Source organism: Chiloscyllium punctatum, chromosome 11 (assembly GCF_047496795.1).
Source record: "Chiloscyllium punctatum isolate Juve2018m chromosome 11, sChiPun1.3, whole genome shotgun sequence".
In the NCBI taxonomy this organism is placed as follows: domain Eukaryota; kingdom Metazoa; phylum Chordata; class Chondrichthyes; order Orectolobiformes; family Hemiscylliidae; genus Chiloscyllium; species Chiloscyllium punctatum.
The window spans coordinates 50,697,095-50,716,444 of NC_092749.1; the positions used below are offsets into that span (position 1 = coordinate 50,697,095).

The 19,350-nt window shown below is 41.1% G+C and overlaps 1 protein-coding gene across 1 annotated transcript in view; it reads left to right on the forward strand.

The window, feature by feature from the left end:
• The window catches only part of ush2a (Usher syndrome 2A (autosomal recessive, mild)), a 929,735-nt gene that overhangs the window by 732,280 nt on the left and 178,105 nt on the right, over positions 1 to 19,350 (forward strand). The window contains 2 exon segments of the mRNA XM_072580162.1: positions 14,130 to 14,237; positions 16,980 to 17,163. Of these exon segments, the coding sequence (XP_072436263.1) occupies positions 14,130 to 14,237; positions 16,980 to 17,163 (292 nt within the window).

Sequence of the window (19,350 nt, forward strand, 5' to 3'; positions counted from 1 at the left end):
ACAAATTGGATAGAAAAACAGAACATTGATTAAGCATCATTATCACTCTGTAAATCAATGGATATTGCAAGACTGCAATGATTGGAACTTAAAGAAAGTTCAACATATCAGTTTCAGGCTCTATAAAATAACCTGCATACATGAATGCTGAAAGCAGCTTCAATTTACTTTGAATGTGTTAAAAGCAAAATAAAACATTTGTAGATTTTTATTTATCTATTTAATTTTTTGCATCAAAGGAGGAAATGTATCTGCAGGCAATACTATCCCGGCTTTTTGTCCCTTTGTGAATTTTTCCAATTACCAAATATTTTGATCTGCTTTCTATTTATAAATTCACTGCTAAATTTCATCAGCTTTGCATTCAGTGGGTAGTCTCAGCTTGTTTCTGGAATTAATTTAATATTATGGTCTTGCACAAACCATAAATAAAATGATTTTCTTCCTGCTTGTCTGCTTTGGATTTGGACTTTACTTTCAGGAGTGAAATGTCACACTGGTAGAACCATCATGCAATCTATCCCCATACAACTTCCTGTTAATTAACTACAAGTAGGTAATTGCTGTTGATTGATATAATTTCGTGACATAGTTGAGGTTCCTGTTCTGAACAAATGACCTGCCAAGAAATTCGACAGCTGCCCAAAATGGGCAAGGAAATGTAATGCAACTATTTAAGCTGCTGACACACTCCATCATTAAACCTAAAGTAAGTCAGGCTCAAATGGCCTCTTTTAAGTAGTTCTGGTGAGATGTGGACTCTAAACATGAACCCTGCACCATTTACGAAAGGGCGGTAAGCTTGATAGGTCCATGCAGATTGGCAGGGAGGTGTGATCAAGGAGTTGGCAAGAGTGCTGGGGACCTCAGATGGGACAGCAGCTGATGATTTGTGCTCTGAACTTTGGAAGAGCAATCCAACTTCTTCTTGTGCTCAGAAATTCTACATTTCCTGAACAGCTTTTAAACATGTTGTGTCATGCTGAGATATTTGTATTATCAATAGTCACAGTTGAGGTGCCGGAAGACTGGAGGTTGGCAAACGTCGTGCCACTGTTTAAGAAGGGCGGTAAAGACAAGCCAGGGAACTATAGACCGGTGAGCCTGACCTCAGTGGTGGGCAAGTTGTTGGAGGGAATCCTGGGGGACAGGATGTATATGTATTTGGAAAGGCAAGGACTGATTAGGGATAATCAACATGGCTTTGTGCGTGGGAAATCATGTCTCACAAACTTGATTGAGTTTTTTGAAGAAGTAACAAAGAAGTTTGATGAGGGCAGAGCAGTAGATGTGATCTATATGGAGTTCAGTAAGGTGTTCGACAAGGTTCCCATGGGAGACTGATTAACAGAGTTAGATCTCATGGAATACAGGGAGAACTAGCCATTTGGATATAGAACTGGCTCAAAGGTAGAAGACAGAGGGTGGTGGTGGAGGGTTGTTTTTCAGACTGAAGTCCTGTGACCAGTGGAGTGCCACAAGGATTGGTGCTAGGTCCTCTACTTTTTGTCATTTACATAAATTATATGGATGCGAGCATAAGAGGTACAGTTTGCAGATGACACCAAAATTGGATTCTGGATTAGAGGTGCTGAAAAAGCACAGCAGTTCAAGCAGCATCCGAGGAGCAGTAAAATTGACGTTTCGAGCAAAAGCCCTTCATCAGAAAATTGGAGGTGTAGTGAACAGCGAAGAGGGTTACCTCAGATTACAACAGGATCTGGACCAGATGGGCCAATGGGCTGAGAAGTGGCAGATGGACTTTAATTCAGATAAATGCGAGGTGCTGCATTTTGGGAAAGCAAATCTTAGCAGGACTTACACACTTAATGGTAAGGTCCTAGGGAGTGTTGCTGAACAAAGAGACCTCGGAGTGCAGGTTCATAGCTCCTTGAAAGTGGAGTCGCAGGTAGATAGGATAGTGAAGAAGGCGTTTGGTATGCTTTCCTTTATTGGTCAGAGTGTTGAGTACAGGAGTTGGGAGGTCATGTTGCTGCTGTAGAGGACATTGGTTAGGCCACTGTTGGAATATTGCATGCAATTCTGGTCTCCTTCCTATCGGAAAGATGTTGTGAAACCTGAAAGGGTTCAGAAAAGATTTACAAGGATGGTGCCAGGGTTGGAGGATTTGAGCTATAGGGAGAGGCTGAACAGGCTGGAGCTGTTTTTCCTGGAGCGTCGGAGGCTGAGGGGTGACCTTATAGAGGTTTACAAAATTATGAGGGGCATGGATAGGATAAATAGACAAAGTCTTTTCCCTGGGTTCAGGGAGTCCAGAACTAGAGGGCATATGTTTAGGGTGAGAGGGGAAAGATGTAAAAGAGACCTAAGGGGCAACCTTTTCACACAGAGAGTGGTGCGTGTATGGAATGAGCTGCCAGAGGATGTGTTGGAGGCTAGTACAATTGCAGCATTTAAGAGGAATTTGGATGGGTATTTGAATAGGAAGGGTTTGGAGGGATATGGGCTGGGTGCTGGCAGGTGGGACTAGATTGGATTGGGATATCTGGTCAGCGTGGACAGGTTGGACCGAAGGGTCTGCTTCCATGCTGTACATCTCTATGACTCTATGTGAACCACTTTTCAGACAGCTGCCATTATTGTTGAGTTTGAAGACTAAGGACAATGCATTTTAAAGAAAGGAGATCATCCGTGAACCAAATGAAGAGAATATCCTCAAGAGAGCTTACCACCACACATTCCCAAATTCTAAATCCCTCCAGAATTGATTGCCAACTGAATACAAAGTTTCAGGGCCTCGTTTAGGAACATAAAATAATAGCAAATGTTTGTGCTTCTTTCAGTGCAAATGTTTGGCATCAAATCAGTCTTGTCTTTGTAAATGACATCATAAAGGGGGACCTGCAGAAAAAGTTCACATGAGTTTTGTCAGGATCGTGAATTGGACATGGGAGATGTAACACAATTTGGTTTACCACCAAATTGTTCATTGCTGCTCAGCTTTGAAAAGCTGATGCTAAAAGTTGTATGGAACTTCCAGTCTTAGGTCTACAAGTGTCAGTTGACAGCAAAACCACACGCTGGGTTGCAATGTGCAATTAACTGGTACTCATTGTTTCTGATGGAACACCACACAAACTTAGTCCTGCCTGCTCACTACCATGATTGTAGCTTGCATCTAGCACTAACTGTGCAGTTGAGCAGCAGTGTCACAAGAAAGTAGCCAAAATTGTGAAAGAATAGCACCAGGTATAGCTAGCCTACACCCATTCAAGAGAATTGGCAGGAAGAAGGATTGGAAGTCAGTGTAAAACCAATTCTAACCTGGAAAATTAACATGAATGGCACACCATGGGAAAGAGAGAAGGCTGCAAAAGTTTTAGATGTTGCACTTGATGCATTGGTTGAGAAGGAGTAAACGAGAATGCTGTTGAGACATATTATCAGAAGTCAATAAGGGCATACAGTCAGAATTAAGCCCTGAAGACTTACAAGAAATATTGCAAAATGTTCAGTGACCTCACATGAGTGACCAAGATTAGTGAATGTATCCTCAAATGACATAATCTGTCAGTAGCACGCTAGCCTTATATTCAGACCATGCGATTTCACTCAGCTAACCATAATTGCTCTCAGAACTTATACCTGATGTTTATAGTTTTACCTCACCCTCATACATTTAACACTTCAACCAGCCTCATTTCCATATCTCACTACTTACACAAACTTACACAAACTTAGATTAGATTAGATTACTTTACAGTGTGGAAACAGGCCCTACAGCCCAACAAGTCCACACCGACCCGCCGAAGCGCAAACCACCCATACCCCTATATTTACCCCTTACCTAACACTACGGACAATTTAGCATGGCCAATTCACCTGACCTGCACATCTTTGGACTGTGGGAGGAAACCGGAGCACCCGAAGGAAACCCACGCAGACACGGGGAGAATGTGCAAACTCCACACAGTCAGTCGCCTGAGGCGGGAATTGAACCCGGGTCTCTGGCGCTGTGAGGCAGCAGTGCTAACCACTGTGCCACCGTGCCACCCAATGTCTCCAAATGATAGCCAGTTCTGCCTCTGATTGTATACTGCCTTGTACTGGAAGATAAAGTGATATGACAATATTGCCCAAACAGTATGAACACATTCATTGGTTCCCTTCCCTCTACTTTGTAGAATATATTAACACACAACTAGCTGTGACATGTGCTCACCTTTATTGATGTGCCCATGTTAAGATTATATTGTGACAGGGCTGATACAATTTAAAATAATGGTATGTTCATATCCAATCCTCCTTGTTATATTCTATTTCCTCCTCAGTCCACAATCTCTTCTGATTACAAGTTGAGAATGGGTAAGTATGTTACTTACTTGGGCCCCCATTCTACAACACTATCCTTATGCCCTTTTCCATGAAGATACTCAAAAATAGCAATCTGATCAGAGTGCTAGAACAGCAATAAGAAGGAGAGCAGGAAGACTGTAATGATGAAGAAATATCACCAAATGATCTCATACTCAATGCTTCAAGCTCAGATGGCATACATTGCATATTCTTTTAAGAATTGCTTAAAGGCAGGATATACAGTGTCTGCACAACTATGCTGGTGTCCTGTACTCACAAACTTTGCTCTCCCACACTCTCATCAACTGCCAACACCTACACGTTAGTTGAAACTAAATGTATTACACCACAATTACTATTGCATGATGACTATTCAGCCCAACTACTGCCATCTTCTATCAGAGCATCCCATATGGCATAATCTTCCTGAGCAAGATCAATCAGTAGATTTCAGTTAATCCTTTGGATTGAAGAACAGGAAGTACAAGAAGACACTAACAAGTTCCTTGTGACAAGTCTTCTTGATTGAATCTGAGACTTTGTACTCCCACACTGAGAGTAATACTTGCTAAGCAGGTACAAGCCATGGCTCTAATGTGGCCAACCACTGCTGCTGGTGCCTTAGTACAAACCCATTGGGAGAAACAAGCAATGCTGCATAACATCAAGCAGGGTCCCCCAAACAAACTAATCAGACTGAGCAAATCAGGAGGCTATCACTTTGTTTTGTTGATTTGCATTTGCTAAATAAAAAGAAATAATTAGGTGCAGCTCCCTGGAGCTGAGCTTTCATGCTAGATCTGCTGCAGAAAGCTCAGATGAGCACATTGATGGGACAGATTGCAGAGGAAGGCTAATGGGACTATGCAAAGATAAAAGGGCTTAATGTATTTGCAGACCAACTAGAATGCCTGATTTGCAATGGCAAAGGGAGAGGAGGAATCCAGAATTAACTTTGCAAATGACTTCGCTTGTCTGCTTGGACATAATGGCCAGCTCCCTTAGCACAATAATAGACCAAAACATGATGTAACATCTTATGGCCAAATTCAATTGCAGGACAAGTAAAAACAAATTATTCTCCAGATGGTACCATGCAAGTTCCAGTTTCTGTCTTCCATTTCAGCCTGCTGCCATCATGGTTGCCAATTGCCGTATGTAAATGGTCCAGAAGTTCAGTAGTCGGCCCTACATAGGTTTGATAGGATCTGCTGAGGTGTTTCCCCAGGTGAGTGGAAGTGGTTCCATGGGAGGATAAACCTACTATCCTTTCTCAGAGAAGGGTTATTCATTGACCTGCCACCATGAGTGCCCTGGCTATTGTCCCTGAGTCAGTCCAGCACTGCTGCCTATGGTTAGTTGGTACAGTTTGCAACTGGATCCTCCAGGCTGTTCGATACCATCTTCTGAGATTATCTGCAGTCCCTCTCTGTGAAAGTAAGCAACTTCCTATTTGCCATGTTGCAGCAATTGGCAAAGCATTATTTGGACTACTAGGAACTACAAATCTACTTGGAAACAGCACTCAGGAATACTCAACTGTGATAAGCTAACGATCTGAATATTTCCTTTGCCTATTCAATGGTTTTGATGTTTGCACTGTATTAAGCAGATCCTGTGATGGTCAGGAACAGACATTTGTGAAGATATTGGGCTCTTGGGGAATGACAAAATGAATTATTCACAAACAGTTTGGTACGAAAGGGATTTTCAAGATTTCCTTCTCCGTTCCAACTCCTCTTTCTGTTCCTCAGCTGCTCCTCATATGGCCAAGCCTGTGGCCTCATGATTTCAAGACTGTGCAACATACAGCAGATCACCATGAACCTTGACTGCCACATTATTGAGCATGGCAAAGCATGCAGAGTTGTCCAAACAGTGGAAGTGTGGTTTTTGTACAATAATGGCTTTCGATGTCAGATTTTATGTGGAAGCATTGGCTCTGTGCATGCTATCCACGCTTGTGTCTTTTTCACACCAGAGTCATCATTAAGACTGAGATAACAAGAACTGTATTCACCCAGAGGGTGAATATTTGGAATTCCTGACCTTAGAGATCAGTGGAAGCTCAATCATTGAGTATGGTCAAGACAGAGATTGATATATTTCCTGAGAATAATGACACCAAGGGAAAGGAGAATAATGCAGGAAGGTGGTGTTGAAGTAAATGATCATCAGCTCCTAACAACCATATTCTGGTTTATTGTGATAGTTCAAATGAGATTGGCAGAATGGACTGGTACAGAATGAAGGCAACAGCTGAGATTTTCTTAAAATTGTGGATAATCCAGGAATTTTAAAAAATAGCAGGCAGAATCAAAAATCCCACCCTCATTTCTGACACATCCTATTTCTGTCAATAAGGGAATGGGGTAAGGACATGAATCACACAGAGGGAAGCTCAAACTCAACAGAGCTGTTTGAACTCAGTGCTGGGTTCCACAGACCAGATTTTCACTGAAGCACAGGCAGTATTCCCCAGTGTAAGAGTTATAATTTTTTAGTACATACATTAACACTCATGAAGGGCAAATACGACATTTCTGTAGAAATGTCAAGTTTTGCATCTTCTCTAGTAGGTGCATCCACATACTGAATCAGAAAATTTTCTTCTACACACTTAGTAAATTCCTCTCTATCCATTATAGCAGTCCCAGTCTATGTTTGGAAAGTTGAAATCCCCTACCATAACCACCTTATTATTCTTACAGATAACTGAGTACTTCTTACAAATTCGTTTTTTAATTCCCCTCTGACTACTGGGGGTGGGGGGGGGGGGGGGGGGGGGGGGGGGGGGGGAGGGGGGGGGGGGGGGGCTCTATAGTACAATCCCAATAAGGTGATCAGCCCTTTCAGCCCTTTCTTATTTCTCAGTTCCACCCAAATAACTTCCCTGGATGTACTCCAGGAATATCCTCCGTAAGTACAGTTGCAATGTTATTCCTATCAAAAACACCACTCCCCTCCTCTCTTGAACCCCCCCCCCCCCCAATCCTTCCGATAGCATCTGTATCCTGGAACATTAAGCTGTCAGTCCTCTCCATCCCTGAGCCATGTCTCTGTAATTGCTTTGATATCCCAGTCCCATGTTTCCAGCCATGCACTGAGTTCATCTGCTTTACCTGTTAGGCCTCTGGCATTGAAATAAATGCAGTTTAATTTATCAGTCCCACCTAGTTCTTTGCTTTGTTCCTCAAAAGTGGAATAGCAGGTAGATAGGATAGTGAAGAAGGTATTTGGTATGCTTTCCTTTATTGGTCAATGCGTTGAGTATAGGAGTTGGGAGGTCATGTTGCCACTATACAGAATATTAGAATACTGCATGCAGTTCTTGTCTCCCTGCTGCAGGAAGGACGTTGTGAAACTTGAAAAAGTTCAGGAAAGATTTACAAGGATGTTGCCAGGATTTGAGGGCTTGAGCTCGAGGGAGAGGCTGAACAGGCTGGGACTATTTTCCCTGGAGGCTGAGGGGCGACCGTATGGAGGTTTATAAAATCATGACAGGCATGGATAGGGTAAATAGACAAGATCTTTGCTCTGGGGTGAGGGAGTCCAAAACTAGATGGCATCGGCCTAAGATAAAAGAGTAAAGATTTAAAAGGCACCCAAGGGGCACCTTTTTCACAAATAGGGTGGTGCGTGTATGGAATGAGCTGCCAAAGAAAGTGATGCATGCTATCCACGCTTATGTCTTTTTCACACCAGAGTCATCATTAAGATTGAGATAACAAGCAATTTATTCACCCAGAGGGTGAATCCTTGGAATTTTCGACCTTAGAGATCAATGGCAGCTCAATATTTGAGCATGGTCAAGACAAAATTGGATATATCTCTTGAGAATAATGACACCAATTACAGCATTTAAAAGGCATCTGGATGGGTATATGAATAGGAAAGGTATAGAGGGATATGAGCCAACTGCTGGCAAATGGGACTAGATTAGGTTAAGATATCAGGTCGGCGTGGATGAGTTGGACTGAAGGGTCTATTTCTGTGCTGCATATTTCTATGACTCTGTGACTGTATGTCAAGCTTCAAGTTATTTCAATTGCCTGTTCTTTAAAAGTTAAAAAGAAAGCCTCTGTTTCTCTGTTTGAAAAAAAAGTTGTGCTAGCAGTTTCAATAACTATTATTTGACATTACACTAAGTAAAATTATTATCATATTACTTATTGACTGCTTTCCACAACCCATCACTGTTATCATAATGAGAAACTGTAAGATCAGAGTTTGATTGACAGTTCAAAGAGTTGATGAACGGATTAACTTTCTTGAATGAGGGGTTATGACTACAAGTATTTGTTTTTATAAAAGATTAAGAACTTGAGGGAATGCAAATATATTGAGTAGGCTTTCATGAATTAGTCAGAGTTTATGCAGTTTAGAACTGTATTTTATTTCATTTCAATATGCTTCCTGAGGTCTGCCAACGGAGGATGCTGAGGGAAAGGATGATGGGTTGAAGGTATTCATTTGCACAAAACTGCTATCGGGGCTAACGGTTAAATTGCAATCGGGTAGGTGGGAGGTCATGAGTTGGCTCAGGGGCTATAAGAACTAGTAAGGATTTGTAAGATGCATGGGTCAGGCAGAATTGCCATGTGTGAGCATAGGGAATAAATAGGTTGTGGTGAGCTTTGAGTAGTGCAGGAGAGAGGTGTTGACATTTAAACAATACAATTGTACAAAGTCACAGACTTTTAATCCATCTTGGCAACCCACCACCTCCATTGCACCCCCTCCAACCCTCCCCAGACTCACCATGGAACAAAGATCCCATCAATGGGGGCACTTCTTCCCCAGGAGTGGGAATCAAACCAGGAAATTTCCCAACTGTGCACCTGCCTCTGGACAAATTCCAACATGGCTGCTGCAAGAACACAAAACATTGACCTGCAGAGTGTTTGCATATGACTGGACACCAGCTGGACATTGAGGGAGAAGAATTTCTTCTGATTGCAACAAAGCACAGAACCGATGTGTGGCAAAGCACCATTTGCACTCTACATTCCTCACAAAGTTCACTTTTCCTTTCGCTCTGTAGCACAAGAGAAAAACATATTAGCTCTGCTCAATTTGAGAATGTCAATGCAACAATGGATGGTGAACTGTGAGAACAGCAAAAATCTTCCATTGAATTCCACAGGCTCACTGCTCTCTGGGTGAAGAAAATATATTATTTTAGTTCTGAGTGACTGACCCATATCCTTAGGAGACTGTGATTGTGTACATGTGGCCTTTAGCTGTGACCCAGCAAACCTGCCTCAGCCCACCTATGCCTCTTAGACTCATAGAATCATAGAATTATACAGCACAGGAACAGACTTTCTGGTCCAACTCATCCACATGAACCAGATATGCTAATCCCATTTGTCAGCATTTGGCCAATATCCATGTAAACCCTTTCTATTCATATACCCATCCAGATGCCTTTTAAGCATTGTAATTGTATCCACTTCAACATTTCCTTGGCAGCTCACTCCGTGCACGCACCACCCTCTGCACGAAAAGGTTACCTCTCAACTTAAATCTATGCCCTTTACTTTTGTACTTCCTTACCCTCGGAAAAAAAGATCTTGGCTATTCATCCAATCCATGCATCTCATGATTTTATAAACCTGTATAAAGTCACCCTTCAGTCTCCAGGGAGGAAAGCCCCAGTGTCTTCAGCCCCCTCCAATCCAAACACCATCCTTGTAAACCTCTTCTGAGCCCTTTCAAGTTTAACAACAACTTTCCTGTAGCAGGAAGGCCAGAATTGAACACAGTATTCTAAAAGTGGCCTCACTAATGCACTGATTAATGAGCATGAGTACCAAACCACCCTGTGTACCTGCGACTCCACTTTCAAGGAACTATGAACCTGCACCCCAAGGTCTTTGTTCAGCAATGCTCCTCAGAGCCCTACTATTAAGTATACAAGTCCTTTCCTACTCTGCCCTGGTTTGCCTTACCAAAACACAGCATCTCACATTTACGTAAATTAAACTCTATGTGTCAATCCTTGGCCTATTAGTCCATCTGATCAAGGTCCCATTTAACTTTGAAGTACCCTTCTTCATTGTCCATACAAATCCAATTTTGGTATCATCTGCAATGTTACTAACCATCCAAATCATTTATATAAATGATATAAACCAGTAGACCCAGCACCGATTTTTGTGGCACAGCACTGGTCACAGACCTCCAGTCCAAAAAACAATCCTCTACCACCACCCTCTGTCTCCTATCTCCAATTGATTAGCTCTGCTTGGATTCCAAGTGATCTAAACTTGGTAAACAGTCTACAATGCAGAATGTTGGTGAATAGCTTACGGAAATCTATGTAGACAAAGTCCACTGCTCTTCCTTCATCAATCTTCTTTGTGACCTCTTCAAAAAACTCAATTAAATTAGTCAGATATGATTTCCCAAGCATAAAGCCGAGCGGCTATCCTTAACCAGCCCTTGCCTTTCCAAGTGCACATAAATCCTGTCCCTCAGAATTCCACTCCAACAACCTACCCACCTCTGATGTTAGGCTCACCAGTCTGTAGTTCCTTGACTTTTCCTCATCACCTTTCTTAAATAATGGCACCACATTACCCACCTCAGTCTTCCTCACCCATGACTATCAACAATACATATATCTCACCAAGGGGCCCAGAAATCTCTTCCTTAGCTTCCCACGAAGCTTTGGAATACACCTGATCAGGTCCCATGGATTTATCTGCTTTTATGCTTTTTAAGACCTCCAGAACCTGCTCGTCTGTAATATGGGCACTTTTTAAGACATAGGAGAAAGTGAGGACTGCAGATCCTGGAGAATCAAACATGAAAAGGGCAGTGCTGGAAAAGCACAGCAGGTAGGGCAGCATCTGAGGAGCAGGACATCAGTCGTTATTTCCCCAAGTTCCTTAGCTTCCATGTCCTTTTTCACAGTAAATACTAACATGAAATATTCATTTGGTATCTCACTCATCTCCTGTAGTTCCAGACATAGATGGCCACATTGATCTTTAAGGAGCCCTATTCGCTCCCTAATTAATCTTTTGTTTCCTTGACCCCAGCTGCCAATGCCTGACATATGCTTCCTTCTTTTCTTGACCTGAGCCTCAATTTTTTCAGCCATCCAACATTCCCTGTACCTACCAGCCTTCAATAAATCTTCTCACAGCTTGTCTTACTCTGTGTGACCTTTGATCATTTTCCAAATCATGTTGCATTCCAAAGGAATGTCTACTAGTGCACCTATGTCAGGAGATAACTGACTTGTTCAGAAGCCTTAAAGTCAGAACAACTGCCTTTAAAACCTGACAAGCCACTCACTGTTTCTGACTTTATAAATGCAGAAAAACTCTAGAAAGGATAAAATCTTGTAAACTCATAGCAACAACCCGTCACCGTCTATCTACGAGTACTAATCCTGTTAAAGTCCTTCCTGATTACTGGACCAATGTTCAGCCATGAATGATGAAGAGTCAGTGTTAGCTGGAGTACTGAGCTCCAAATGGCAGCATTAGCATCAAATCAGAGTGACTTGTTTGTTGAAGCCATGATTTGTCAATTTGCATAATTCCTGCATATGCTAAATGTGTGCTAACTAATTTTGTCACTAATATGGCTTTTGGCATGACTCACATAGGAAGTAACTAAAGGAGCCAAGGACACCATTTTAAATCACTAAGGCCACTTATCACATCCCAAAAGCTAGGTCGAGACATTAGAATTTTGCATCCATTTTTGACCATGCTCTGTACGGACACATATAAACCAATGGGGTAATACATTGTCTGATTTATTTCCAACTCTTCATATTATTTTAAAAACTGCGCACAAATTAAGGATTCAAAGCTAGAAGTCTGAAAAATGTTTGTTACCAAACACCTGTACAAGCACTCAGAATGTGTTTATTGTTTGCAAACCAATCAGGTCGAAAAGGAAGCCAGTTGCAGCCAAAGGTGCAGACTGTCACCCAGAATCAGGGGTAAAATTATAATGGAAAGTTGGCTTATCCTTTGGAGATCTTCCAATTTTGGCCACTTGCGCAATCCTAATTTTAATCACTATTATTGGCAGCTGTGCTTTCAGCTGCTGTGGCCTTAAACTCTGGTATTCCCACAATAAAATTGTTCTTCTCTCGATCAGTCTCTACTCCATTAAGAAGTTCCTTCAAACACAACTCTTTGACCAAGGATAGGGTCATCTGTTCCAGTATCACATTTGTGGAGTCAAATGTTGTTTTTCGGCAGTGTTATGAAATGGGATATTTTACTGTAATATAGGTAATATATAAATGGTCTTGATGTTGCTCGAGAGTTGCAGCTTAATTAAATGCAGCCTAGCAGAGAATCCAAGCTGCGATCATCACACAATTTCTTGTGTGTCTTCACAACATATTCTATACTGACCTCAAGATATGTTACAGATTTCTCCAAAATGACAGGATCCAGAATTCATCAGTTGTTTCTATTTATAATGATTGGAATAAAGGGTTAAATCAAACGTTTATGATTTGATGATAAAAGCACCAGTTGAGGAGGTAAACAGAGTATATGGTAGAAAGTTTACCTCATTTAGATAATTTGAAAATGGTCTGGAACTCCTTAGGTCACTATCTGCATGCTTACACTGGGTAGTGTCACTTTGGCATGAATTAAACTTGAGCAAATGCAGCTTCTTTTGCATTGCTAGTTCATCTGCTTATGCCTGTATGAAATGCTGGCACTCAGCTGCCAGTTGAGGTAGAATGCCAAAATCTGACCACAACCTGACCTCAGAGTCTTATTGCCTCAGGAGGTCCAGACCAGTTGTGCTGTCGGTCTTGCCAGGTTTAGGAGTGGCTTAAGTCTGTCATCCCTGAACGCAGTTTAGCTTGTGGACAGAAATTCCACCATGAGTGGCAGAATTTTGACAGAATTTCTGTCCCATGGAATATAATACTGGAAGAGGATTACTGATGGGCAAATTTTGCATTCCGTACCAAATAATCCACTGCAGAAATTGAAGACTGATGATTTAAAATATGTTACAAACATCCTGACAGAAGTTCGAAGCAGGGAGAATAATATAATTTATACCACAGCACTTGGCTGCAAAGATAAAAAGTAGCAAGTGTGAGATGATAATTTAAACATTCAATGTGAAAACTGTCTAAAACTAAAACATTTTATTCATTGTTGTTAGGGGAATAGAAATCATCCCCTAGGATCCGATGCACAAACATCAGTACACAAGTTCTTAGACATGCATTACAGACATAATTTAACTTACATCAAACACATGTAGTTGCTAAAACATAGAACATACCCATCAAGTTGCTAATCAAAGTAATTATTGTGTAAATGTTCCAATTAGAGTTTACCAGTACAAGGTAATAATTAATTATACGGTTTGGCAAAAGACTCTAAACCCCAGGATATAAGTTAGATCAGGATATAGATGAATGCCACATCATTCTCCTGCCCCAAACCCTGCCCTAGATCCCCACCATTCCCCCTTTACTTTAGTGGATTGGTTAAAATTCTGAAATCAGAATAACATTCCGTAAGTGATATTGGTGTGCTGGCCACTCCCGATGCTTAGAGGACGCAAAAAGATGCATGAAGATAAAGCTTATGCAGAGACGGAAGAATTTCTGTTCTCCCAATTATCTGTCATGGATTTGGCAGGAGATCAGAAGAAACACTTGAGAAGTGGCATAAACTGACTGTGAATGGGCAAATCTCTGGAAATTTTACGCATTTAATAATAAAAATCAATACTTAACTGTAATAAGATAAACATAAATGACTGTATATAAAGCACATGGATTGTCTCTTTGTTTGGTACAGATCTTCAGCTGCACACTGACCACAGTTTCACAGTGGTTGTGTGCACTTCTGCTGGAAGCAGCACAAGTCCATTTGCAACAGGCCAGACTCTGCAAGCTTCTCCTGAAGGTATGAGAAATCAATTGTATGAGTAAAATCATTCTTACGAGCAGTTTTCAAGTCTAGAACACAGAGCTACATAAACTCATTTTGCAGTTTTCATCCTGGTTCAGTATGTCAAAATAAGGTCAAAACATTCCCCATATGGTATCTACGACATAACCATGTCAGTCTGACAAGCCTGGGTTTTGGTTGACTGAAAGGTGGCATGTACACGCTTTTTTTAAAGACATGCATTCACCTCCAACGTGCACAGTGGGAGATAGGATCAAGAAGAAACTAGGTAAGTAGAACAATTTAACCTTCATTTTACAGGGAGGAACAGCTAAAAAGATAATTTAGGTTAGTTAGGAAGAAAAGTAAAGCAAAAGCTAAAAATGATGGGCCATATGGAGAAAAGAGTGAGCAACAACAAATAATTGGGAATGTGAAGGACATTGTGAACAGAAATAAGGAGTATTTTAACATAAGAGTGATTCCAGCAAGAAAGCAAATTAATTTTCTGTCCATCAATGACAGAAGGATGACTTTGACAATTTTAACCATTGGGCTGTACTTAAATGTCACACGTCTATTTTCAGTCAGGCGGATGAGCTTGCAGATTGTCTACCTGCTACTCCCAATTGGTGTGAATTGGGTAACTGCCAACTTTAGATTCAGAGGCTGAAAAAGAATTTCCTGAGGTCAAGTGAATCAGGAGTAGGAGGGAAGTATCCAAGACACAGTGGCTGCAATTATCCACTTGCAGCTGCAGAATGATTGCAGCTCCAATAACATGCAAGATGTTTGACACCATACAGGACAAATCAATCCATTAGCACACTGCCCACCACCTTATATATTCACTATCTCCACCACTGGTGCACAGTCGCAGTACATACCACAATCAAGACGTACTATCTACAACATGCACAATGCTCTTTCAACGTAACAAGTGAGGACTGCATAGGGTGGAGATGAGAGTCGAAAAGTATGGCACTGGAAAAGCATTCCTGATGAAGACCTTACGCTCAAAATGTTGACTCTCCTGCTCCTTGGATGCTGCCTGACCAGCTGTACTTTTCCAGTGCTGCACTTTTTGAAGCTGGAAAAACACAGCATGTCAGGCAGCATCCAAGGAGCAAGCGAATCGACATTTAGGGCAGAAGCCTGCCACCAGGAGTGATGAAGGGCTTATGCCCATGACCTGCTGTGTTTTTCCAGCAACACACTTTTTGGTTCCTTCAACTCAGCCTTCCATATCAGGATCCTTACCACTTGGAAGATCAAAGGCATCATGCATATAACACCCACAAGTTTTCCTTCAATACACACAGTATCCTCATTTGGAAGTGAATTGTTATTTCTGTATTACTGCAGTATCAAAGTCCTAGAAATGTCTTCCGTATAGCATTATGGATGCAGCTAAACCAGATAAACTGTATGATTCAAGAAGGGGGACACACCCCAACTTTCCCAAGAGCAATTGGGAATAGGCAACAAATGTTTGCAATAAACATTTTACAGGAAGAAAGTTTTTAAAAAATTATCCTGTGGGCTACAGAAACACTTTCTATGCCCCAAGTTATGGTAAATGGCTGCAAATGCTGAAACTCAATAGGTCTGGAAGCATTCTGTGGAGACATGAAGAGAGATAATGTTTAGAATTTGATATGGCTTAGTTCACTGTCACTTCACTTCCAGGTCTGCCTACCTTGAAGAAGTTCTCACCTTCTTTCCAATGGGTTTTTTATTTTAATCATTCAGTGTGTTTATTCTCATCTGCCTCTTATGTCAGATAAAATATTTGCAGAAATTTACTTTCAGAGTACAGCTTCTTCCTCAGTAAGCTGTTTGGTTCTAGCTTACCCCACAAGGATTCCAGCTGAAGTTCCATCCTTATGTCTCAAACCCAACCAAGGTTACAGTTACCTCCAAACCATACATGCTCCTCAGACAGCTGCTCTCACATATCCTGGGGTCCACATTTAGTGCCATGTGCCACCACATGCATAAGCTTGACCTCTCTTTTCATCAGCACCCAGTCCTCTGTTCCATTTCATTCTTAGTCTCATCTGATGCTTTCATAATTTTTTTTTTCTCTCCTTTTCAGCTCTTAAGGAATGGAGTAATGACATGCTTCTCTCTCCATGGACACTGCCCGACTTGCTGAATTCTCCATGTTTACTTCTTTATTTTTAGCTTCACAAAGGAATATTTCTGACTATCCTCAAGGAATTTTTATTCCTTCCTATAGATGGTTAAACTGACATAATTTGGCAAAAGAGTCATAGCAGCTTAATTCCTTCACCTAAGGTTAAATAGCACAGGAATAGGTTGTGGAATGGTATAAATTCACAAGGCCATCTTTTGTCTTGTGAAAGGACCTCAGTTAGTCAGGTTTTCCACCAAAATCCACCCAAAGTTTTTTTTCAACAATTTTCAGTAACAATTGATTTACTTTTGTATATTTTAGTTCTCAAGAATTAGAATTAGAACAAGAAAACATATTTGATTTTCTTAATCGACCATTAAAGCTCAATCAAAATGTGTGAATTTAAGAAGCAATAATTCACCAGCCTCAAAGTCAATCTACAGGTTAATTTTTAGAGATCATAAATCATGAAAAATTTCAACATGAGCAAAATGGTCCTTTTCTGCACAAACGTAATGCAAATACGGGTTTCAGAGATTCAGTCATAAAATACTTAATGTACTTGAAACAAAATAATGCTTCCTCAGCAAACAAACTTGTCTTTATTTTTCTTGTAGGTATTTGGCCAAACCCTTATCATATTACTGTAAGCCCCAACATTGTGGAACTCTATTGGACAGTGCCAATAAAGCCAAATGGGTTCACCATTCAATACTATTTACTCCGCAATGATACAGTCATCTTAACTGGTGGCAGTGTATGTCTCAACCATATAGATACTGGCTTACAGCCCAACACAAGGTAAAACTTTTGCAGATCTTTAACAAGCTTTTAAGCAGTGATTATTGGTGATATCCAATCTGTGAGAGTCTGAAAGAATCTTTTGACTTGCTCTTAAAAAGCCAAACAGTGGTGATACTTAATCATTAAAATTAAAAAAAATCTTTAGGAGAGCTCTTAAAAGACAAATATTGGTGATATTCAATCACCTACTGTCTTTTGTGACTCCTCTTGTTTATTGATGTGCTTTAATGATTGTGCTCTATGTCAGCTTCTCTTTTATCTCCTTTATCTGAGTGGGAATTAAAAATACATTTCAAGTTGCTGAGATATACATGAGCTAAACATTAATATAACTGCTAGAGTACCATTTCTACATAGATTACAATCTCATTTTAAATCTTATAGGCACAGGAATGATATTTTTAACATACTGTTTGTATTGTGTGCATCAAATTACAAAATAAATGTGTTAATGACTCTCGTAAAATACTCACAAAGGAATTTAATGTTAACACATCAATGTGCTGAAAATAGCATGCAGAAGAATACCAATCCCCTTCTCATCTATTTTTAAATTAAAAATCCAGAACTTGCAGCCAGACATGTTGGGCTGAATTGTATCTTTTTTTGGCTAAGTATCAATTTTGTCAAGTGTTTTGGAGGATTTTCACCATGAAGCCTAGCAGGATTTCTCACCATATTTTACCAAATTCACCACATTAACTACTTATACCAGTCTAATGGCACTCCCTTCACATAATTCTAGTCCCATCTTTTCATGTGCTGTTCACAGAACTCATTACTCACCAGGTATCTGCCAAAACACCAGCATTCCTGACACCCAGCATCTTTAAGAGACTGCCGAGTAACCTGACAGGCATTGATAATCTGGCGTTGCCCCTCACTGGTGATGTAATTGCAGAGCAGCCACAAAGCCATACTGCTTACAGCACATTACTGATATGGCTGCCAGTCCCTCACAATGCAATCTCATTCTCATACCCTGGTCACTGCTTAATCTCCACAGCACACAGTTACCAGTTGTTAGCTAGATTCTGTCTAAACACCCTTTTTCTTGGTCACTGTCCTCCAGTACCCACTGTAGGCCCTCATCTTGTCATGGTCCAGTCGGCGACCATCATATAAAGATAAGCAATAACCTTATATTTACAGCTAGCAAAAGGAAACACAAATAAAATGCATAAAGGCTGCAGTTCATCCACAAAATGCAGACCAAATACTGACATGAAGATCACTGACTGTTTTACATTTCATGGTGGCCTGCGCTTATCTGCTGGAACCAAGTATGAGTTAGATCCTGTGTGGCTCGTGGTGCCTGTCACAGCTGAGCTCTGTAATGGACAAGGAGAACTTCCTCCTCTGTAGTGTCCTCTTCCTCAGAAGAAGAAAATTCCTATTCTTCCAGTTTCTCAGCATCCATCATGTCGCCTTGTTGCCTGCTTCAATTGTACATAGCACAGAATGCCAGGATGATGCAGCACTAGAGGACAGCCCAGACTGGTCCAAGCAACTGATCCAAATCTTCAGCGGCTCTATTGTCTGCTCCACCATGGCACTGGCCAAAGTATGGGCAATATTGTATCTGTGTTCCATCTTTAAACCTTGAGTTTCTCCCCATCTTTTCTCATTGACCCCACCTCAACACATGACTCTTCTTCCCCATTCCCTTGACTGCCTGATACCCTTTCAGCAATGAGACCATCTTTGTTTCCTTTTTAACAATCAACGTGCAGACCCTAGGATTGTATTTACCATAGACTTCGGACTGGCGTTGACAAGCAGACCTAGACAAGATGCATCAAACTCTGGACCACCTTCTTTGCAATTCTCCAACTGACAATATGAGGTTCCTCTGGCTGCTTGTAATGTCCTAAAGAGCTGGCTGTTAGCCTGGACTGTGGTTAGACATATCCCTTCACCATGACCAGCCTGAGCAAACTACAGACCATGGTCATGGACTGTGGGTAGACTATATTCATGATGGATAATACTACAACCCCAACTGGCAGCTGCTCTGCCCCCCTATCCTACCTTCCTTTACTGCATCTCTGACATGGCCATTAGAAGAAATTTGGAGTCTGTTTACTATGCTGACAGCTGGTACATGCTGTAGGTCTTAGACTGTCTTAGATTAGATTAGATTACTTACAGTGTGGAAACAGGCCCTTCGGCCCAACAAGTCCA